The sequence below is a fragment of the Athene noctua genome, chromosome 14, assembly GCF_965140245.1.
Source record: "Athene noctua chromosome 14, bAthNoc1.hap1.1, whole genome shotgun sequence".
Lineage (NCBI taxonomy): Eukaryota > Metazoa > Chordata > Aves > Strigiformes > Strigidae > Athene > Athene noctua.
The window spans coordinates 17,829,890-17,854,341 of record NC_134050.1 but is presented as its reverse complement, the minus strand read 5'-3'; the positions used below and the strand labels follow the sequence as shown (position 1 = coordinate 17,854,341).

Genomic DNA, 24,452 nt, shown 5'->3' with positions numbered 1-24,452 from the left:
TGAGGCAGAGAACCGACTGGCAAAGATCAAGTTTTTTAACGTGCCTTTAGCTGGCAAAAGGTGATTTGACAAGCTGCAAGAAACAGAGTGCTGATCTGGAAAGATGGAGCATGGAAAACTCTTCTCACCAGAGTTGTTTCAGCTTTTGTAGGCAGCAGGGAGAGGAAAAGTTTGGAGATGCATCACTGTCTTTGCTGGGCACTTTTGACACACTGGCTTCAGTTCAGTCAAGTGTAGCTACCAGTTGTCATCCTTCATTTCCCCAGTGTGTCTGGGACAGAGACAAGGGCCAAACTCTGAGGCTTCCTCCCAGGATCTGTTCTTAGTGTCCACTTCCCTTTACTGGGAGATGGAATATTTGCATGTAGAGGGCATGAGACCATCTCTGAGACAGAGACTTGCCTCTGTGGAGAAATTTCCATCTTGGGGATTTTATACTTTTTTTTTTTTTTTTTTTTTTTTTCCCTTATGGATTCCCCCAAACCGCTGCAACTGGCTAATTCCTGTCAGCAGTGGTGGGAACAGAGGATGCTGACAGTAGTTCCTGCCCTAAAGTACCTTATCCTTATGTCTCTAATTCCGCCAGCATTACTTCTGAGGGGATCAAGGGCTAAAAAAAAAAAAAAAAAAAAGGAAAATAGAGATGCCAAATGTGTTGTAGAGCTTTGTGTAGAGCTTTTTGTGGAGCTTTTTGCCCCAGAGGGGCAGAGCTTGGGAGGTGAAGGTGCTGTTCATGCTCCATCCTTCATGCCTTGCCAAATGCCCAAAGAGTAAGCAAAGGGTGTTGCTCCTACAGACAAGCCTTTCTTAAAGGAGAAGCACTTCTTGCCCTTCTCCTTCTTTCCCTAACTGTCTACTTTTGGGTTTCAAGAATGTAATGATTAATATGAAATTAATAGGCAGGTGACTTCCTTTTTTCTTTTTTTTTTTTTAATCTGCATGACTGTCTCCTTTGAGGTGTATCTTTTCCTTGCTCTCCACTTTTGCTTGACTTTTGAGTTCTCTTCCACAGTTACCCATTTCCTTTCCATATAACTTTTCTCCATTGCTTTCTAACCACATCTTTTTCCAGGCCTTAGCTCACCCCAATACCAGTTTTTAACAGTTTTCTGTTTTCATTTTCCTGCTTGCTGTTGCTTCTTGTTCCATGACACTTGCCACCTGAAGCTCAGGAAGAAGGTATGTGACATGGCTTCTGCTTTCTTTCTCTCTCAGCATGGAGAAAGAATGTGTGTGAAGAAATCCAGAGCAAATGGTTCATACCCAGTGGCCGGGAGCCAGTCCCAAGCCACAGACATCAATGCAATGATGGACATTGATGTCACTTATTGAGCTGGTAGGAAATCAAGCCTGGTTTTTTGTTTAAAAAAACAAACCAAACCATTTATATATATATAAAATAAACGACATGCATATGTAAGAAACAATGTATATAATATACACACATATATGTATTTTACATATATATATATACATAGAAACAAACATTTGTTTTGGTCTACCTTTTTTACTGAATTGCTTGACTTTTTTTTGTCACAACAGTGTCAAGTCCCCTCCTTTCTCTCTAAAAGCTTAAATTTCTAAAAGGGAGGGGGACACCCTGCAGAGTTTAGATCCATCTGTTGAAATTCCACAAGGAATTTCTTTGAAATTTCAAAAAATTGGTAAATGTTGGTGAAAACTTTTAGCTATTTTAGAAATAGATTTGTAGCAAAAGAAATTCAGGAATTTTGGTTTTGGTTAAAAATTCACCAAAAGTCAATTTTAGGAAATTATATCCAGCTCTAATAAAGAATAAAGTATTGGATGCCTTTTTTAATGTGGTTTTCATTTGCGGTTATTTTCCCATATTTCAGTAACATTTATAACCTCATAATATGCCCATAAAAATGTTATTTTTAATTCTGTCTCACCCTGTAATTCCATCATTGTGTATTCTTACCCATAATGGCCTGGGAGCTTGGCAAACCTCAAGAATGTTCCAATAAGATATTTCTTGTTTTAATTTTCTCCTCCCATTCCCTTTGCTGTGTGACGTTTCCCACCCACAGAAGAGGTTCAAGAAGAAGGTATGTGAAACAGCTTCTCAGCCCCCCTCTTTCCCGCAGCAGGGCTCAGTGGTGATGTGCGCCTCAGTTTTGCAAGGTGGTAAAAGAAAGCAAGAGGCAAAAGAAAGGTGCTGGGACAAACGATCTGCAGGCAGAGGACTTTTCTTGTCTCTTGCACAAGTTTCACTGAGAGTGCCCCATATCCTTGAGTATCTGTGCGGGCACCTCTGTTCTGGTTTCGGGGAGGGAGCAGCATGCATAATGCAGATACCATCCCTTCATCCAAGCCACAGCAGGCTCCAAGGCTGATTTTTAACCCCGGGTGTTTGCAAGGCCTGCCATGGAATAAATGGGCTCTGGCCAGAAAGGTTGCTATCAGATGTCAACTGGTTTCTCCTATGTAGCTTGGCAGATAATGATCAGATGGATTTTGAAATCAAAATCCATCTGTGGTAAGGTATGTGTGTAGCCATATGTTACATAGTACATATTCTATAATACGTAATATTATATATAGTATATGGTATATATTACACATTTAGAGACTGTAATATATCATATTATATATAATATAAATAATAATACTGCAGAATGCAGATCTTATTAATTAGATCGATGTAGACACTGGCAAGTAACCCCAGCTGGCTGCCCACATTGCACACAGCGTTTGCAAGGTGGGACAGGCAGGACAGAAGAGGGGCTGGAACAGAAACCCACCCTTTGCAATGGAGAGGTTTGAGATGTGGTGCTCCAGGTACGAGGAGCCAAAGGGTGTGTTGGTTCCTCATTTGCAAAGCTTTGTGCTATAGACATATTTGAAACAAGAGCAAACCCACTTACAATGCCATGGGAGACCTGCTCTGAGTGGTTTGCAGGGGTTTTATAGCATCCAGGTCCCAAAGGTTTTACATTTCTTGTACCTGTGCGTGCTTTGGTTGCCTGTCTCCATTTCATCTCCTTCTCTGTTTCTCTATTTCATAACCCCTGTGTTTTTTTAGACCCCTCTGTTGCATTCACACACTCTTTAGTCTAATTGCTTTCGTTTTCCATCACATTGCTCTTGCTCCCCGCCATGTCCCACCTGACAAAGATCATGAAGCAGGTTATGTGCCATCGCCTTCTGAATTGCTCCCCTCCATCTCCTTGGTGGTGGTGGGGGATCCAAGGGTAGTGCGAGAGGAGCAGGACACAGTTACTTTGCCTTATCACTTCTGTTGTCTTTGCTTTCCACCTCTCCTCCATGAGCGGCTCTGCCGGTGGCTAACACATGGGAATGGTCTTGGTGCAAGTTCCGACAGGTGTTGGCTCTGTAGTAACCCAGCCTCTGCCCCTCCTGCCATGTGCAGAGCTCGCCAGAAAGCCCATCGGGGCAATGGCAGGAGGCTGTTTCTCTAAAACTGGAATTAGAAAGAAATTTCAGCATGTATTTGAGCTTGTTGTGAGATAAGTTTTTGCCTCTTCCCTTCACATGGTGAAGTTGTTTCCCAACCACACATGCCTCAAATTCCTTCCCCACCTGGCCATTAGTGCATTCTTTACTGGTATAAAACTTGTCCCTCTGGCTTAACAGAGTTTTTAGCCTGTATGGTATCAGCCCATGTAATAATGTGTTTCTCCGAATGTTCCTTTGCATCCTGTCCTGTGGCTCTTCCCACCTAAAGAAGCTCAGGAGGAAGGTATGTGACATGACGCCTGAATTCCCACCTTTCCGAGTAAGCTCTGGTTTAGCCAGTAAGCCATAAGATGGTAAAAAGAAGCAGGAGTTAAAACCAGGCATATTAATATAGAATAAAGCTTGCCACCATTTTGTTTTTTGTACTTTCTTCCTTCATGTTCTGTCTTGACACTGAATGCACGGGCAATGCTATGTGGTAATTGTTGCATGAAAAAAAAAAAAGTAAGAAAACTGCTGGGAAATGTAAACCTCTTAAAAGGATGAAGGTTGAAAAGCCTTCACTCTAAGACTGGTTGGGTCTCCCTGGGAGGCTTATTTTGGACCATTCAGGGTGGGTCAGGTCTCTGGATGATGTGCAGATGTGCCTGTGAGCGCTGTGGAGAGGATTTGCCCTCCTTCACGTGGCTGGTGTTCTTACAATAGCCTTTCCACATGCCCCTTTTTCACCTTAAACCCTGTCATACAGAGCAACTGGTGACAATTTTGATGCTTTAGCTTTGCAAATGTTTAAAGATTATTTTCTCCTTCATGCAATGGAATTTCTAGACCACTGTCTCACAGTAGCATGTGCAGACACTTGCCACCAAAAACCTGCTGGCCTCAGGTTGCAAATGCCCTTGGGCGAGCATCAGGGTGGTGAAGCAGTGTGATGCTCCAGGCTGCATGCAGGACTGCAGGAATGTGCATATAAGTCAAATGTCATCTGATACAGCCACTTAAATCAGCTTTATGCTTTTAATATCTCAGACCATTTGTACTCTTACTTCTAGTAGTGCTTTTCAGCTCCATATTAATTTCATTTACTTGCCATATATTCTCAGGCTTTCCCTCCCCCTCCATTTTGTACGAGTGAAAAGTTGTTCTGATGGTTCTAATGCTCTTGTCTTCCTTTGCATTTTGCTCTGTGACTCTTCCCACCCGCTAAAGCTCATGAGGAAGGTATGTGCCATGACTTGTGAATTCCTCTGTTTCTGTCTGGAGCAGTAACGCGTGCAGGAATTCTGGAGGTGGTTGAAGAGGAGAGGATGCAAAAATATCTCTCTGCGCGCTCACTGATGGTTGCTTCGCTCTCGTAGGATGAGAGGCGTGATGAGTAACAAGTACTAACTGCTGTTTTGAAAACAATGCCTGAAGCATGGGCTGGGCATTGCTTACATATTCCCCAGCACTCCGATGTCTGGATACCAGTTGGTATGGGGATAGTGTTCCCAAAATAATTCCAGCACCAGGGCTGGAGGCGGAACAGCCGTGCCCTGTGTCAGTGCTATGCCCCTCAGTCCCGCGTACCTTTTCCTCCTGTCGCCCCACCCGGCACTGTGCAGAGACAAAACTCACTTTTTCAGCAATGTCTGCTGCTGTGGCGAGACTCGCATCTGGAGTCATGAGCCACACGGGGCACCACGTCACACCTAGTGTTCTGTTGTGTTAAGGACCGGACCGAGGGGCATCGTTTTGCTTGCAGCGTATTTGCAGAAAATGCTAATTCAGAGAAAAGATGTAGTTGAATGCTTTTTTCATAACCATCGGTATTTTTCTGGGTTAATATGCATTATGCAAAAATGGGGGTAGCAGGCTTGCATTTGTGCTCAATTTTATAATGTGAATTAAAGTCCAGATCTGGTAAGCAATTGGTGTGATTAGCAAAATAGTGAGCCATGCTTATTACAGCTTGCCGGCCCAACCACTTTACCTTTCAGTTGCCCTTCTGCATCCCCCCCTCTGCATGCCCAGCCAGGCTTTCCTTGAATAATTTACCTTGCAGGTTGGAAAGCAGCGATGTGCTCGTACTTACCTTCCCACGTCGGTGTGCGGTCCTACACACCCGTGGTGAAATCCTGGGCACTGGGGAAATCAATGCCAGCTCCTTCCAGCCCATTGATTTCCGCAGAGGCTGGGATTTCTATGCACATGAATAAGAACAGGTTGTCTATACCCTTTCTGCATATTCAAACCATGAATGTAATGAACTTGATTTAAAAACAAGTAAATATTTTTGTCAACCAAAGGCTACCAATGGCACTTGATTTATAACATTATGAAGATGTGTTAGTCATCGGCATCTTTTATATCCCAACACCTCCTGTCCTTCCTCTACGTGATTTTCTAATTGACATCCATATGTACCCTCTATTTCTCTTTTAATCTTATTAATGGTTTTTATCCCTTTAACCCCTCCACCCTGGCTAAAAAAAGTGTAAGGGTTTTTTAATCATCCTCTGTTTCTTGCTCTAATTCTCTTATCTTTCTTTGCATCTCCTTCCCTGCTACTTCCCTCTTAAAGAAGTCCATGAACCAGGTATGTGACTTCTGAATTCCTCTGCGTCAATGTAAAGGGTTATTGTGTGCTGGAAATTCAGCTGCACTTGGCAATTTCACAAGTGGGTCATGTTCTGAATTGGGACAAAATGGAAACTTTTCAAACAAACAACAACAACAAAAAGGAGGAATGCCTTGTTTGGCAGCTATTGAAATTTTTTTTTTTAAATTTAGTTGCAACAAAACATTTCGTTCCAACGTTTCTTTTTTCCCTCTTTCCTCTATGGAAGATTTCCAAATTTTGAAATGAAAATTCTATTTTAGATGCTACTGAAGCACTGACTTTATGGATAATGTGGGGTATATATAGTGTAATGCAAGAACAAATCTGGAATGAGAGATTATCACAAGGCAAAAAATGAAAAGGTTTCGTTCTAGAGATGTTAATATCTATGCAATCTTTTAAGGTTGTGAAACTTTTTATATTTTTAAACTAAAATCTTAGATGAATCTACATGAGTTTTGTAATATTTTAATTGAAACTATGATTTCTGTTGCAAAATTATACCAGTAACTCTAATATTATACTCAGGAATTCAAAGATGGTGGAAGAAAACAGATAAAAATCAAATATTAATGGTAAACTGTAACTTGCAGCTTCCTTACACCTTCCACCAGTAATAATTTCCTCTGCTCTGTGATGTGTAATAATGAGGATAAGAGCTAACTGTTGCATGAAAAATGTAATAACATTTTTGTAAACAAATATCTCAGTGTATAAGCCGTAGTAATAGCCACTGACTGGACCCCGAGCCATCCTCACACTGTGTATGGGAATGTTATAATGTTTATTATCTGGAAAAGCTGAAACTGAACTTGCTGCCTCTTCTAAACTGTCTGTGAAAATGATTCTGTGCCATTTCGAGTAGCTTTATTAAAGCAGTCACATCTCAGCAGCTGCCCATCCCAGCTATTTCACTCTGCTGTCCACAGAGGGAGACCAGCCCCTTAGTTTAGACGAGAATCAGAACTTTTGCCAGGGTTGAAGCGAGCGAGGTGAAAGCTCTCTGATTGATTTTTGCATGACTTAACACTTCAACATTCATCTGTGTGCTGCTTCTCATTTCCCTCCTGTTCTCACCGCTTCTTGTTTCATGTCCTCTCTTCTCCTTTTAACCGTATTCATTCTGGTCTGTTATCTGCTCCTAAGGTTTTTCTGACCTTGGTTAACACAAGTTAAAGGTCACTGCTACCATCCTAGCTGCTTTGCCTGCCTCTGTACCTCTCTCTGGTATTTATTGAACTGCTACCCACTACTTGAGTGTTGGTCTTGAGCATACATATGAGCTTGGAATTTGTGCAAAACACCAGGTATTAATATCATCTGATTAACGAGAAAGCCATACCTACAGCCTCCCCATATTTTCTTTTCCTTCTGTAACATCAAGCATAACAAAAAGGAAATTTTATAAAAAAGATGTAAATATAACTTTTATGCCAGAGGGAGGCTGTCCCAGCTTTTCATATCACTGATTATTTAGTTTCTCCGTTATTAATGCTGTATTTGTCTAACACATCTTGTAAGTCAGAGCTTTGATCTGCACAGAGTTGTTGCTGTTGTGCGATTCTTGCTCTAATTCCTTTATTTTTCTTTGCTGACACGTTCCACCTAACCAAATGCATGTGTGCGACATCTAAATTCCTACGCATTAATCTGAAGCATTCCTGTACATAGAAATTTGAAGATGTTGAAGAAAACCAGAGTCATGAAGAATCAATCCATTCTTAAGATTCCCCTAAATTTATTTTCCCTGTAGGAGAGTATAATTATTGTTTGTGTCTGAAGAATCACCTTCTAAGAAGCTTAGAAAAAACATGTGCTGCCCCTGAAAACTTTTAGGGCTATGACTACACCACAGCCAGGGCAGAGAGTGGGTACCTGAGCTGTAGAAACTTTCCTGCTGCTTTCACTTGCAGGCATCGCCTGCAGCAGGATCCTGGCACACAGGCTCAAGTGGCTTCTACTCCTTTTCAGGAGAGACAAGCCCTGTGTAGACTCGAATATTTTCCGTTCTGCACAGCAAAGCCCCAAACCTGCCAGAGGAGGTTCTTAGATGGTGGAGCTCCAGATGCAAACACAGAGATACCCCCAGAGCAGTACTTGACGCAGCAGCTGCTCTGATATCTGAAAGGACATGTGCACAGCTGAAACACAGGTTACACTGCACATTTGTAAAACTCTCTTCTTGTGTATGTTTTATTTCAAATTTAAGGATCGCCAGTGTTACTACCGTTGACCACCGTTTATATATTTGCATGATTTAAACCGTGGCAATTCATCAACGTTCAAATTCCCTTTATCTTCCATTTCTATAGCATCCCTCCCTGTCTACTTCACACCCCACTGTAATTACTCTCCTCTTCCACTTATTATTAACACTCTGTCCCTATAACCTAGTCTGCAAACAATACTTCAACCCAGTCTTACCAAAGTTTGAGGTGATCCCCTCCTGAATAACTTATTTCTAATTCTTTTATCTTCCTTTCCTATGTTTTTCCCCTGACACTTCCTACTAAATGAAGCCCCCCCTCCAGGTATGTGATTTAACTTCTAAACTCCCCAGTGTCTGCCTGCTGGGACGGTGTGTGTGGGAAGTGAATACAAGGTGACAGGAGATAACCTATCTGTTAATGATAGCTTGTAACTTGCATGCCTTTGGGGTGGTTGTTTTTTTACTTCAATATTATTTTTCCTCAGTGAAGTGTAATCATCGGTAAGGAGGAAACTTACCTGTTGCATGAAAATTTTATTAAATACTAAGGGAACACATATACTATTGTGAAAGAGTAGCGCAGCAAAAAGTGTCCTTGTGGAATGGGTCAAATTCTGCACTGTGATATGAGAATGAATGTTTCTTTCTACAGGGAAAACTTTGTTTCAAATCCTTGGTCAGAATTTGACCCATTGACTGTACACAGGGAATATAAATACTGTGAGATTTTGCATTATTTTTATGCCTGCTTTACAAAATATTTGGTGGTGTGTGTATGGCTGAAAAGCAAAATCTGCCCTGCAAATCTTCATTGCTGATTGATTCTTGCTTTGCCAAAAAACCAGAAGAATGAAATGTAGACCTGCACAGACTTTTAATGAACCTTTTCTTCCTATGAAGTAACCCATCTGTAATTCTACATTGCAAATGGGTGTGAAGAACAGCAGTAGATTTATACAGACATCAAAGTTGTCTGCAAGGAAGAAAATGGCCTGAGTCATAGATCTAGAAAAAAAACCCAAGCTCCTTTGGAAGTTAACTGAACGTTGATGCTGAGTTACAGCAGGTATTTCAGTAGGTTTCCAAAGCACGCTGTGTTTATTTCCAATGACTGAAATACTGCTGTAGAAAAGGATGGATCCAATAGCGCTGTGAGAGTGCAGACTATGTTCATGTGCATATTTCAGATCAAGGTAAACCTTGGTACACTGTGCTGTCCTCTTGTGCTTTATGTCATACGATGCTCAGAATTTTTTTTTAAGCACCGCACTATTATTTTAAATGTCTGTTTCACCTGACCGAATTCTTCTCCTGTCCTGTGACTTCTGTTTATATGCTATTTCAAATGTAATTAATGTACTTTACCTCAGGTTTACTTCTTAACTTCGTTCCCTTCTCCCCTCTTCCTCTTTGCCCCTCCTCCCCTTCGGCTCAAAAGCTCATTTGGAGTGTGAAATAACAGGTTTCTCGTTCTCATTCTCTTATTTTCCATCGCATCTTGTTCCATGACACTTCACACCTGAAGTTCATGAGCCAGGTATGTGACATGACTTCTGATTTACTCCACCTAGTTGCAACACAAGAGCGTGTGTGTGTGTGTGAGAACAGGAGTCCTGGGCTGGTAGAAGAGAACAAAACAAGAGAAACAAATATTAACCATAATGATCACTTGCAGTCCTTTTCTCCTTTAATGTCCACGCTTACTACTACTTTAAACTTACAGCATCTTTAACTCCTGACAGCCTTTCCAGATTACTTTTTCTCCCTGCCTTAATTCACTAATTCCTTTTTTTTTTTTTTCCTCGTTTGTTTTTTTCTCCCTTCATGCATTCCCTGGTCTCTTTCTCAGGCTTTCAAGAGGTTTAAACATCTGTTCTGTTTCTTTTTTCTTTTTCCTGTCTTTCCATCACTGCTTGCACCATGACACCAGCAGAGGAGACCCATGAAGAAGGTATGTGATGCACCTACAGGTTCTCACCCTTTTTCTCTTTCAGTGCTGGGGAAACAGTGTTAAAAACACTGCCCTTGTTCAAGAGCAAAGAGAGCATGGGAGGGAAATGGTCTCTGGATGGCTTTGGATGAACATGGAGAAAAGGGCCATATGTTTGCCTAAGCTAATCACTAAAAAGGTGTTTTTTCTTCTTGTTTGATCTCCAGAGAGTCCGAGGTTCCCAGCATAGCAGGGAGGGAGTGGGGACAGTTGTTCTTAGGAGAACAGTGCTGATTGTGGATTAACTACTATGCTTCTTCTCTTTTGCTTTTATCCTTCAACCTACAGCTGATGAAGAAGGCGGATACTATGATGGTAGCTTGGTGGTGTCTTAGGACAACAAAGTCATCTTTCTAGCATCTCACTCTTTTTTTTGTATTTGTTTTTGTTCCTTGCTTGATTTGAAACCCAGGAACTGGGCCAAAACATCTCTGCCGCAAAGAATCGCTCACTGCGCATATCCAGTCACCCTTGGGGGGTCACTGTTGTAGTGAGAATCCTGTACATCCTCATTACTACAGTAGATGGTCAAAGTCGAGCTCCAGAAGCTTGCTCTGGACTTGCCTTTTAGCTAGAACCTGTTGTCATAGCTCTCATCAGCAAACCTTCTCTATCCCCCCCAAATCAGAAAAGTATCTCTTAAATCACAGTGGCATGCTTGAAAATGGAGCTGAGCCCTGCACAGATGTGCCTTCCTCACACAGCCTTACAAGGTCATGGTCTCCAGGCCTGAATCTACAGATATTTAAACTTCTGCTGCAGCCATGCACGTACAATTGTGCTAAACGTCAAGCATGTGAATAAATTTATTCAGACAGGTGGGGCGGGACACAGGTATAAGACAGGGTGTTCATAATACTTGGTGGAGTGGGTGCTGGAGCACATGAGTGGGGACAAGACTCATGTGAAAGGTCCAAATCTAAATGTATGCAGGGTCAGCTTTGCTCTTGGATGAGGGCAAGATAACTCAGGCTCCTTGGGCAAAATTCAAAACAAGTGTGAATGTATAAAAAGACTCTCATGGACTTTTACAGGCCTTTGAACTTGTGTTCCGACTGCCCCAAGCCCTAGAACACCTGGCCAGCTGTTTCAAAAGATAAAGCCCAACACCACTTGAAACCACTCTGCATTTTCTGTTTCCTTGTTTTGTTTTGCTTTTGTAGATTTTTTTGTTTGTTTCATTTTCTTGCTCCCTTTTCAGGCTTTTTTCTTATTTAGGGAAATGTCCTGAGGACCTTTCTGACCCTCTTTCTCTCCTTTTTCTCTTTCTTTCCTTTTAATAGCATATTGACTTTTCTTTTTTCTTTTTTTTTTTTTTTTTTTTTTTTTTTTTCTCCAAGGACACACCATGAGTTAGATATGTTGCCTCTGAGAAGTGGGATTAAGGGTTGTTTTTTAGGGATTTCTGAATGAAGTAAAGGCAGTTCAGATGGATTCACAGAGAGGGGGAGCAGTGTGTGAATATCTCATAGGTTGAGCAGGAGAAAGCAAGATGGTATTTATGGTGGTGTGTATTCTTCCCACGTTAATCCTTTTGGAAACCAGAAACTCAGAGACTCTCTAATCACCAGGGCAGTGAACTTGGATTTCCAGTGGCTCTTGCCTTCTTTTGGCAGGGTTATATATGGGGATTTTGTCACAGCCCCATGGTTCATGGGCAGAATGACCAGAAACTCAGTCAAAATCCACCACAGGAACAGGAATTTGCTATGACAATTCCTGCTTGTCAACAAATTTTGGCCCAGTTCCTTGACCCGGTATCTTGAAAGAAGGGGCATTTCAAAATAAATCACATTCCTGGGCTGGTTTTGGTGCATAAGGTATGGACCAGTGCTGGGTCATGCACTGCAAAGGACAGACTTATTACTGTTTGTTTTTTAATAAAGGCTCCTATTACTTTGTTATCCCCTTTTCTGGTTTTCTGGAGGTACCTTTAAATATTCTAACTACAATTTCTTATTTCAAGAGTAACTAATCTTTATTTTTATTTTTACAATTGTTTGTTGATTTAATTAAGTTTAAAGTGCTGATTTGGTGGCAGCTGAAACCAAATACACACTGTTATTGACAAACAGGTGTCCATCCTGGCAACCACCCTCAACAAACAAAACCAGTCGTTTCCTGTCTACTTTTTTTTTTTTTTTTTTTTCCCCTCTCTCTGAAGTGTTACTAACTGGCAGCTTTAAGCTAAACAGGAATGTTTCTGAAAATTATCTGGGTATGTCATGAGGGAAGGGAATCCTCTGTGAATAACATCCCTGATGGACTGGTTAATTGTGACTTTTCCTCTCTTTAGCTAAAAAACCCAGTTTGACTAATGTGTTAAGAAGCTCACTGGCTATTTGAAAAGCAAAACAATAAAAAAAATAACTGGAGAAATATAGAAGAACGCTGTTGGCTAATGGTATTTTCCTTCAGCACCAATTCATGGCTTCCTTTATACATGTGCTCTAAACCACTTTTTTAATTACATGCTGTTTATTTTATTAGCATTACTTTAGCATCCAGAGGCCTTAACTCAGATATGTTTTGGTAAGCAGTACTCTTGCAGTAAACAAGAAAAGCCTACCCCCAAAAATTTCGTTATTGAAATTGGTATGAGAAAGTGGGAAAGGAAAGGTTGGTTTCTGATCTATTTTACACATCTATAATGGCTTTTCTCTTACTTATCTCAATAACCCATTTCCAGTCACTTCAATTTTTTATTATCCAACATCCTTGCAACCGATGCCTTCACTAAATACTTTCCAGTATCCGTTTTTGCTATTTTCTTCCTCTTATACTATTTTATTTTAGCCTACTCTCTTCCATTTGCTATTCCCAATTTCCCCCATTAGTCCCAAAATAGCTGGATGCAAATAAGCATTTGAAAAAATATAGTATTTTTGCTTTCTGTATCATGATATGGATAGCAGGGCTCACGCACCCACTCCCAAGGGAGGTTGGTTTTACTTTTATTTTACAAAGCTGGGTTTTTAAACCAGATTCAATAGGCTGTGAGCTTTTTACCTCAGCTTCTCCCAGTGAACCAACACAGGGAGAGTCTTGTACTGCAGAATCCAGCAGCATCTCTGAAAGTTCAAATGTAGTGTGTGGTTATGAAAGTCAACCTGGGTCCCTGTGAGACTGGGTTTAATTTACTTCTGTTTGTGAGAATAACAGTGCTGAACTTACTGGCATTACACTGGAGTTAATAACTGAAGTTTTAAAAGCATAGCAGGGAGGGGAATTGATCACAAGCACAAATGTTAAGAAAGTAACTCGTAAGGCAGCACATTTCTGAGAGCCAGGAAAAGGTCACTTGTTGCAGGGGAATGCTTCTGACTGCCAAAGGGCCCAAGCTGGCAGCCTCTGTGATGGCATGGCCTATCAGGGCATTATACCTCTCCTGGAGATGCAAAGGTCATTCCCATTAATGGCCATGGGAATTCTGCATGTACCTCAGCAGGAGAGGATGCTTGCTAAGAGAGGATGGCCCTTCCAAGCTGGGTTTGAGGAGCAACACACAGTGCAGAAGAATAAGCATCTCCCCCATGGCACCAAGGTATCTCAGGGACATGTGCCCTAAACTATCCTAGGAGTCAATGAACCTGGAGATAATGTATGTCATGAGGCTTTCTTCCTCCTGGCCTCCCTGTGAGGCATTGGAGCAAACCTGGCAAAGCCTAGTTATCATTGACATGACTGTGAATTCGGGTTAGTGAAAGAAGTGCTGATTGAAAAAGGCAACATTTTCTTTTACCCTCCAGCCCAGCTGTCAGGAGCTTTAGTCAGGATGGTTTGAGAAAAATAATTTTGCATTTACATGAAACTGTTGCTTTCCAGACGTTATGTTGGGGACTTTTACACAGTCTCTTGATTCTTTTCTGCCATATTCTGTTTCAAGGGTAAAAACAGATTCACTCCTAACAAAAGGGGTGTGTGAGTGTGTGTATTTCTTTTTGAAGCACTTGAGATTTAACCAGTTTCTCTGGGATGTTTCCCCTAAGATTAATTTCCCTTCCCTCCTATTACTTTAGCAGCTGGCATGATCTCTGTTGTTCTAACTGTTCTCCCTCTTTTTCCCTTCCTGTTTTGCTCCATGTTTCCAAATACAGAGGAGAAGCCCAGAATAAAGTAAGTATGAGGGGCAGGGAGTTTCAAAACCCTGGCATCATTTTTCTGCTCTGGCAGAAGCTGTTAGATTGTCTATTAGGCAAATGGCCACCAGAAGCCTTTATTCAACCTTCCCTCGTGCAACATCCAGCTCTCACTGCATGCCTTTCCAGGATGTCTGCTTCTGCCAGAGGATGCCTTAGCAGCAGTTACTGGCCAGGGTCTTAAAACCAGTTCCTGACAGAGTCAGAGGACTCATGAACTGTCCAAGATACAGCAGTCTCACAGTATCCCAAGATGTAGGTGGTTCAACAGTAAATCCTCTGTGAGAGGCCATGGCTGGGAAACTACTCATCCATCCAGGACCGCTGACATTAGGAAGGGTAGTAAATGTTGGGCTGAGCTGACTTGAGCTTAACTAAGGTATGGACCTTCTGGCTCTGGATTCTGGCACCTTCCCTTCCTACTCCACCAGCTTGCCAGAACAGATTGTGCAGCACTGCACCAACAGTCTTGTCTTCCCACATGGTAGGGAATGACCATAGGCTTTGGGAATGAAAAGGGTTTTTAGGGGTAACTCCCTTCCCTACACCACCTTCCAGGGAGGACAATGGTCCTTAGTGCTATTCTGGAGTAGTTTTCCATTGACTTGCTCTTTTACCCCTCTGTATCTCCATCAACATTCCTCCTTGTCAGCATCGTTCCTGAGGGCAGGTCAGGTCAGGACATGCTGTTTAAAAAGCTGCCTGTTCTTTAAGATGAAAATCCTTTTTTTTTGTTTTGTTTTGTTTGTTTTGTTTTTGACTCTTTGCAGACTAACTGCTCCTAAAATACCCGAGGGTGAGAAAGTAGACTTTGATGTAAGTATTCCTGACTGAGCCTGGCTGTGTTTGTCTGTACCTGAGCCATACACATGTGTGTAAACCCACATAACCCTTCCTGTATGGGATATTGCTGAGGATAAAGTCAAGGACAAAAGCATGGATGCTTTGCTGCCTGTTTTCAGTGAAAGGCTACTCTGCTCCCTGAAACTCTCTGGATGCATTCATTGCTAATGTGACTAAGCTAAACTCATGTATTTCTTTATTTCTCCTTGAATCTTCGAAACCAATACATGAAGAAAGGAGAAAGTATGTGTTTTAGGAGGTCTCAGATCCCCTGTCCCATTGTTGTAATTGGTTTGAAAGTTGCAGGTTGAAATAAAGCAGGCCTGTACATATCTGTTGCTGAGAAACAGTACCTAAAATGACAACAGATTTTTAATAATAAACAGAGATCCAAATACCTTCCTAGAAAGCTGACCAAAAAAAAGAACCTCTAGTGTTGAAAATCTACACAGAAATATCTGCTTTGGCCAAAAATGCAGGAACATTTTCTAGGTAAGATTCATCTCCCAAAGCAGAGAGGAGGCAGCTAAGTTTACGCAAAGATAGGTAGTTAAGCAAAGCCAGGGATAAAATATGATGTAGGAAAATGGAAGATGTGGATTTTGTTCCTTTCTGGGCTCCTGACTGTCACCTGGGCTAGTCTCTGCCTGTCTGACCTGCATCAACAGCCATTTAAGAGAATCCCATAGATTTCCATGGGTATCTGCAGACACTTCCTACTTTTGTTTCTCTGTATAGGCAGGGTGCTGGGAATGTCCAGGGTATGCTTCTAGAGCAATAAGGGCTTAAGTAATGCATTTTCTGGCTCTTCTAGGACATCCAAAAGAAAAGGCAGAACAAAGACCTGATTGAACTGCAGGCCTTGATTGACAGCCACTTTGAAGCCAGGAGAAAGGAAGAGGAAGAGCTGGTTGCCCTCAAGGAGAGGATTGTAAGTCCTTGTACTGCCATTTCCCTGTACTAGATCGAGAGATCCTCTGTAGACGAGAAGTGGAATCCCTTAGTCCACTGTCTGGCAGAAAGCTGTATTGCCATGTACAGAAGTGACTGCTCAAGTCACCACCAAATGGCTTCTCTCCACATCTGTCCCCTCTTTCAGCCTCTTGTTTAACATCTAGGAATTGCACGAGGCCCTTCTGCTTGTTCCGCCAAGGAGTAGGTGGCTCACTTGCTACAAACCAAAGCTCTTGGTGGTGGTGCGTAATATTGGAGGTAGATAAAGTCACAATGATGACTCACTGCCTTTGTCACTGCTCCTTGCAGGAGAAGCGCAGAGCTGAAAGAGCAGAGCAACAGAGAATCCGGGCTGAGAAGGAGAAGGAGCGTCAGGCAAGACTTGCGGTAAGTGTCTTTACCTCTCTCTCCTTGTCTCAGCATCAAATTGGAGGAGATCTCTAGAGATAGAAAAAAACCTACAGGTTCTGCCTGTCTCGATCTGAAGAAGAAATGACCACCCACTTAAAGCACAAGCAGGAAACAGGAGTTGCTAATTCTCATCAACATGCTTATCTGATCACATTCCCTGCAGTGACACTGGCTTCTAGGGAAGCTGTGAGTCTCCCCTAGAGTAACTTGCTTCTGTGTGGTGGCTCCACAGGAGGAAAAGGCACGGAGAGAGGAAGAAGATGCCAAGAGAAAAGCTGAGGATGATCTCAAGAAGAAGAAGGCTCTGTCCTCCATGGGTGCCACATACAGCAGCTATCTGGCTAAGGTAAAAAGCATGGATTGGTGGACAAAATACAGAAACGTTAAACCATGGTGTTGACTGGGAACAGTCTTCAAGTTGAGAAAACAGCTCAACTTTACTTCTTCTGGATCCCTAGCAGCTTGTCTTACATGCTCTGTCACTGAAATTGTTTCATTCAGCCTGGATTTCTACAGTCTGATGTTAATTTATGTTCTGAAAACAGGCTGATCAGAAGAGAGGAAAGAAGCAAACAGCTAGAGAGACGAAGAAGAAGGTCCTGGCAGAGAGGCGCAAGCCCTTGAACATTGACCATCTGAATGAAGACAAGCTGAGGTAACATGTTTATCCTAGTTCACTGAATGTAATCACTGAAATTTGGTCTTACTGTCCTGGGGTCTTCTCTAGAGAAAAAAATGAGGTAAAGGAGATGGCCTTCCTTGAAATTCATTACAGGACAATGTTAACTTGTGCCTTTCCTTGATCTGGAGAAGGGAGGGGAAATGGGGCTGTGTGGAATTGTTGAAATGGTTTGGTAGCCATCTAGCCATGCCCCTGGCATAGCAATGTTAGCCTCTTCTATTAATAAGGATTAGTCAGTTACAGGACTAGGTACAAACTTTAAACCCAGCTCTGAGCTTAGTTGAACAAACCTACATACTGGTATCTGTAGCATTCCCAGGGGTGAGTTTGAGCTGCTAAGGTATGAGTACAGATCTCCACAGAGGCTGGAGGCTTGGGAGCTGAGTGCTCTGGTGCAGAGCAGCCATCAGATGATAGTCTGGACTCCACATATTGGAGTTTACACAACCAAAAGATGAGGCTGGCTCACCTCAGCCCTGAAAGTGGTGAGACTGCACAATGGCAGCTGCTCTGCTCATCTGGGTGGCCTTCAGAGTACTCCTTCCTTCTTGTCTGATTCCCCTGGACTCTTTTCTTTCATTAAGAAACAGAAGATCAAATCTATAGGAAATATGTTAGTGTGTAACACATGCAAGAGTGCAAGTCTAAAAGGTTCTCAGGTGAGAAGGTGAGAAAAATGTGACCTTGTCAATGGTGAGTAGCTTTCAGAGAATGGAAAGGGCTTGCAGGCAGATGTGTGAACCGCATTAAATAAAACGTTAAAAAGCCTCATTACTAGTGATGCAAAAACCATAGAAAATATATGATGTCATGTGTTTCTCCCATCTTTCTTTGCCCATAAACACAAAGGGACAAGGCTAAGGAACTGTGGGACTGGTTATACCAGCTGGAGACTGAAAAGTATGACTTTACAGAGCAGATCAAGAGGAAAAAATACGAGGTGAGTTGAGAAGCTGTTTCACTAATGGCCCTGGGCCAAAAATCAGACTCCTCTGGGTCAAATCTCAGACTCCTCTGGCAAAAGCAATGTGGTAGCATCATTTGGGACTCCAATGCCCTTTTGCAATATTTAAGGAGCAAGACAGGACACCTGGAACTACATTTCCCTGATGTACATACTTGGACTGGATTTCACATTTTAGGCTGAAATTGGATAGGTTTTCAGTGCCCTATGGAAAGACAATCCCAATGGCAAATGGTCTCCCCACTCTCTGCTCAAACACATCTTGTTCATTCTTGTTTATCTATAGGTAACTGTGGCCCGAAAATTCAGTGACTCTCAATTCACTCATCTGCATTGCAAAGTAATATTTTAAAATCCAGCTTTGATGTCACACTTGAATGTTGTAAGTTTTATTCCCATCCCAGACAGATTCCCTGTGGACTGAGCTCTCTGGAGTCACTGAAAACTGTCTCCAGACAGGAACATCTGACTGAAGTGTCATATGGTAACAGAAAGTGGGCATGTTTCCTTCACAAACAGTCACAGGACAGGGCAGCACTTACCCATGTCAAGTTTCAGTGGCTGAGAATTCCTACTGGATCTCTGCCTGCCTCACTCTCTTTTTAATTCCCAATCACACAGACACATGCTGACAGGGAATGAGCAACACCAATGTAACTATCTCAATCTCTCTTAGATTTTAACAATGCGTTGCAGGCTGCAGGAGCTTTCCAAGTTGTAAGTACAATGAACTTGCCTGTGTAACAGCAGCAGCAAAGGCTACCAAATGCATGAGCCTGCCGCATGGTCAGAGACTAGGTGCCAGACAGAAACTGGCACTTGGCTCCAAGTGCAGAAAGAAAAGAGAAAACTGGATCTTGTGTCTCTCCCTTCACTTCCTTTTTCTCTCCCCTTCCATTCTTTAAAAAGAGATGAAGCAGTAATTTAGGAAGATTAGTCAGGGTCCAACAGGGATGTGGATAAAGAACTGAGCACGCAACCCACTTAAGACCATCTCTGAAATAATTCCCTATCCAAACTCCTGGTATTGTGTGCATGGGCAAGTCACCCTGATGCACCTGGGATACCCACAGAAGCTATGGGATACATGTGTAATAGCTTGGATTTCAGAAAAAAGAATGGTATGGCGTTTGGAAAGACTGTCCACCTTGTGGCACGTGCTTATCCAGATCCAAAATACTGGAGAGGGCTAGCTTAAGGATAACAGGTCAACTGGGTGTGGAAAAACAGGAATTAAGGCAGTGCCAGGGGAGAGGTACATGCTATGGTAGTGAAACCTCTGCATAAACAAAAAGATGGGTGCTTGCTGATGAAAAGCAAGGAGAGAAAGTACAAAGAATGAGTGAAGGAGAAGGAAAATGTACAGCTGAGATGGGATAGAAAAGTTGAACAAAGGGAAGATGCTAGCAGGAAAAAAAGTGAGGAGAAAGGTAAGCAAAAACAGCAAAGGGAATGAAGGAGACGCAAGCAAGGATGCAAGGGAGAGACAAAGGAAGGAACCGGGACACACAGGAGTGGAGCTGTTCTTTAGCTCTAGTGTCTGTTGCTTTTTGGTGCTTCATTGGAGAGTGTTATAGTCACTATCAAAGTTATCACTGAAGGTAAGTCTTAAGTCCTTGGGTCAAACTGAAGACAGCTGGTTCTCCTCCACACTTGGGAAAAATACTCAGTTGCAAAAAATATTTTAAACCACTGCAACAGATATTAAAGCTTCTATGAGTAAGTACAAAAGCAGGTGATCTGCTGATCTTTCCTTCCTTGTGTGTCCTGTTCCTGCTAATGTTTCGGTCTCATTTTGTTTCTGTTCGCCACGAAAAAACAAGAGCCAGGAAATACTGGCTGTTCAGCCAACCTGGATGTATGACTTTTGTTCTTGTTTTGCACGTGGGGAATTGGAAGTGCCACTTTAAATATTCAAATGTTGGGTCATCAGTTCTTGGATCTGCAGAGCCAGTGAAGGACTCTGAATTACATCAAAAGCAGAAACAATGCATATGTCTTGGCAAGTGCATTTTTCCACTCCAGGAAAAATAGGTAGAACCCTGACTTGGTTACAAATGAGAAGGTGATGGGGCAAAAGAGGCTGTCTATCACACCACAGTTCTTGAGGGCTTTTCCAGTACCTGAGCTGGAAGTCCCCAGATTTCAGTAGCAAGTCCAGGGCTATGGTCCAGAACTGAGATTCTAAGTCAGGCCATAAGGTGCTCATCCTGTGCAAGGTAGGTGTTTGCTTTCCCATGTATCAGGTTGAAATATGCCGTTTACCCATAGCTAAACAAAGAGACATTCCATCTTGTAGAACAGACTCTCCAGTGGCTTGCAGTCATCAACAGAGCTTGGGCAGGTCTTCAGAGCCCCCACTCCAACCTTTTCCTCTGTGGTTGTTGAAGCTCTCCTTGCATATCTTCTTCTTCAGTGCCTTTTAAAGTCATCTTATTAGGTGTGTGACTGCTGCAAGCTCCTCACCTCCTGCTCTGCCAGCCAGCAAAGGTAGTCCAGCAGGATCTGGGCTCCCACACCCATCTTCCACTCTTGAGTTCCCCATCCAAAGACCACCAAAGCTCTCTGAGCTAACATACTTCCTAAAGTTTAGGAGTAAGGGAAGAGTGAGAAGGTGAGGTTGACACGTACAGGTGATGGAGCCATCCAAGAGCTTTCCAGGTGGCCAGGGTGACACTCATTCCAGTTCACTTGCCTACAGTTTGATATGCGAGTTCATAAGAGACTAATTTGTACACACAGGAATCTTCTGATAAGGGTTATAAAACTCTAGCTCTTCTGTCCCTTGACATGTGAAACTGGCTTGCAGATTTATTGCCAAGGACCAATATTTCTCTCCTTCAAGCAAGGGTGAGCTTTTATTTCAAAGGAAGTATTAATCCCTGACACAGGCACCGGTTTCCAGCACTTCAGCAGGTAAAACTCCCCTCTGTGTGAGGGAACAAGGTTTCTGTATCTCTAAAAACCCTGGTCATGTATGTTGTTTGCAGATTGTCACCTTCAGGAACCGGATTGATCAGGCTCAGAAGCAGTAAGTACCTATATCCCCTTCCTAGCTCCTGGCTTGGGGATATCTTTTCAGTGTTCAAAGTAGTCACTTCAGCCTCAACACCGACATTTTCTTGTTGCAATGAAATGAGGCTAGAGATGGAAGGGCAACTCCCATCCTGCCTCACATTGAGAAAATGAAGGGGAAACTGAAGTGAATGTAACAGCTAACAAGAGAAGAAGTCATATTCACACCATGTCTGCAAAATTTCCATCTGTTTATTGCTGGGGTTTTCAAACACCTGACTGAGGTGTTTTGAATTCTAGAGGGAATACAACCCTTGTTTATGAAGGGTAAACAAGTGGTTGCTAAGATTGTAAGGAATGGTGTGTAACAAGACTAACATCATGGGATTACTGTTGTGAGTTCTCTTCACTCTTCATCTCTCTCCCACTTTCCTTCCCCACAAGACCTCTATTTCATTAGATATTTTGAGTCTTTTATATTTAACTATTCTAGGTGTTCACAGTGAACTTATGAGAGATCAAGGCTAAACAAAGCCTGGGAGCTAGGATGTGTAGAAAACTAACAGGCACAGAGAAGGAACTGCAGGGAAGCAAGGGAGGCAAGCTCTCCAGTGGTGGGATCTGGTCTTCACTGTGCTTCTGTATCTTCTCAGCAAAGTCATGCCAGGAATGAAGTGGTGGTCTTTGGTGGCACTCTTGGATGACAGGAGTGACCAGACACTGCCTTATCCCTTCCCCAAGCCACCCTGCCCTATCAGATGAATGTAACACTGTGGGCTCAGTTCTCTGTAGATGCCAAACCATAAGGCTTGACCTTCCCATGGTATTTTCTGTACAGAGCTGTAGGCTGCTAAACCTCAGCAGAGTGTGCAGCTGCAGAAGGATGCCATGAGTGTTGCTGCTCTTCTGAGAGGCACTACTGCACCACCCACAACAGGCTGTACCATTACTGCATGCTTTTCCCCCAAAAGACATGATACTCTCTCAGGACATGATTTGGAAAGGTTGCACTGAGAAGCCCACAGCTCATGAGATTTCTGTGTACTTAAATTTCTATCCACACTAGACTGTATTATTCCAAAGCAATGCCTGTTAGTGTGTTATACAAGGATCAAGTGATCCTTTTGCTTCAGATTTATTAAGTCTCTTTAAGCACACACTAAAGGTTAGTCATAACATCAAACATCACAGGCACTTGTGAAGATAAAAGGACTCTGCCTTCGTTTGAGGAGCTATGCAGTTTTTATACTGGGTTTTGAACCTGCAGAAAGGCTGGCAAAAAGGACACTAAGATGAATTTAGGATAAGCAGAAAATGCGCTGCTGTCTCTCATGTAAAATGTCATTTTTTCTAATAGACCAAATCTAACTTGGTCAAAAGGTAAAGTATCCAGTTTGCATGTGCTTTGGTTCAAGAAGCAGCCTCATCGTTGTGTGTGTGAGATGGAAAGGTCTGGTGGTGTGTTGAGCCCCAAAAGCCAAGGTGCTGCCTATGGGAGCCAGTGCAGAATCTAACTTAACTAACTTCACACCTGGCCCCTCTCTGACTCCAGGCATGCCTACTTCTCAGTCAGAAGGTAAGTGGCTTGCATGTAAGATTGCCATTCTGCGTGCAAAAAGATACTATTTGGAGAGTTTGCCTCAGGTGCTTTGCGTGCAGAATTTAGCTGGACTGCTCCCACACACATACCACGAGCAAGATGGGGATACTGATATGAGGGGAGGCCTAAAAAATTGTTTGGACTGTTTTGGAGGCTCTTGCTCTCATGATATAAGAAAGAAGCCACTCTGCCTTTGCTAGAGCAAAGCAATTCTTAGTTACATTCAAATTATTGCTCAGCTTTTTTCCTCAATGACTAGATTATTAGAGCATCTGTGGAATTTTTTGAGGGAATTTTCTCCAGAAACAGCTCTAAATCCTAAAATCCAGATCATAGCAGATTTGAATTCAGAAAACATCAAGTCTGTGGCTGGATAGGCCTGTCATTTACTTTTGAGACCACCTAGACTTCTGTCCTGATAATGCAGGAATCTGGGAGGGTCCACCTCTTTGAGGCATGCACACCCTGGCCTTTCACTAAGAGCCTGAGAAGGAATCTCCACATTATTGACAATATTTTTCTTAGGATGTGCTCTATGGCAGGTGTGCCCAACATGTGAGAAGTGAAAGCAGCTCGAACCTAATCTAAGAGTCAGAAATGCACAGTGGTCACTGAGCCCCACCGCTTCCATCATGCTAATATGTTTTTCTTTCTTTTTGTATTGTAGCAGCAAGAAGGCAGGAGCCAAGGGCAAGGTTGGCGGGCGCTGGAAGTAAAGAACCAGGCAGGATGGCCGTTAGTGGCGTGCTGAAACCCTGCTGGTCTCTTCTTTCTTCCTTCACCAATCACTTGTGTTCCCACGCCTCAATAACAGAAATTGCAACATCAGCCTGGGTTGGCTATTGCTGCTGCTTTTCTTCTTTTTCTTCCTGGAGGGGTCTGGTGGCTTCCTCAGTTAAAAGGAAGCAGGTTCCTTGTGGAACTGAGATGACTCCTCGCTGGCATCTTCAATTCCTGCTGAGCATGTCCTTTATCCTCCTGATACCAGCCCTATGCTGTCCTGTAGATTGCTGTGTACAAATCTCTGGATTTTGTAAATAAAGCACGACCAGTACCTACTCCAATGACAGCCCTCTGGAATGGTGTTTCATACTTTACTTAACGGCATCCCACTTTGCAAGGATTTGGGAGTTGGTCCAAATCCTTATTTAATATAATTTGATCCAGCTCTACAACTGGGAATGAGGCTCAGTATCATCAATGGAGACCCAGGACTAGGGGTCTGTTTTGCAGCCACTATACAGGCAATTAACAAAAGCTGAATGTTCTGGGGGAGCACATAATCTGGGTGCCAAATGTAGTTGAAATTGATTTAAAAGCTTGAGTGATGAAGGGAATCAAAGAATCAGGAATAAAGCAACAAATCCATAGAAATGGTAGTTTTAAACACACAGCATTTCTTAAATGCAGACAAGTCACAGTGCAATATAGAGGATGATTCGTTCAAATATTAAGTTAAAACGTTTATTGAGGCAGTTATGCTACATATAATGTTAAAGCCAAATACTGACGTGTGAATTACTTGGTTAATTCAGTGTAGATGTCAAAACACAAATGACAGTTAGTGCATTTGGGATGTGAGCTATTCTGTAGGGCCTCTTG

General features: G+C 42.5%; 1 protein-coding gene across 1 annotated transcript; it reads left to right on the top strand.

Moving 5' to 3' along the window:
* Window positions 1-1,947: 1,947 nt before the first annotated feature.
* On the top strand, window positions 1,948-23,906 carry TNNT3 (troponin T3, fast skeletal type). Its single transcript, XM_074918210.1, is given in 15 exon segments — window positions 1,948-2,037; window positions 2,039-2,069; window positions 4,651-4,662; window positions 6,005-6,019; window positions 10,183-10,203; window positions 10,531-10,557; window positions 14,340-14,358; window positions 15,152-15,197; window positions 16,039-16,155; window positions 16,488-16,565; window positions 16,822-16,935; window positions 17,135-17,244; window positions 18,121-18,211; window positions 18,912-18,952; window positions 23,518-23,906. Coding segments are annotated over 15 exon segments (861 nt in total). The 3' UTR covers window positions 23,567-23,906.
* Window positions 23,907-24,452: the final 546 nt, after the last annotated feature.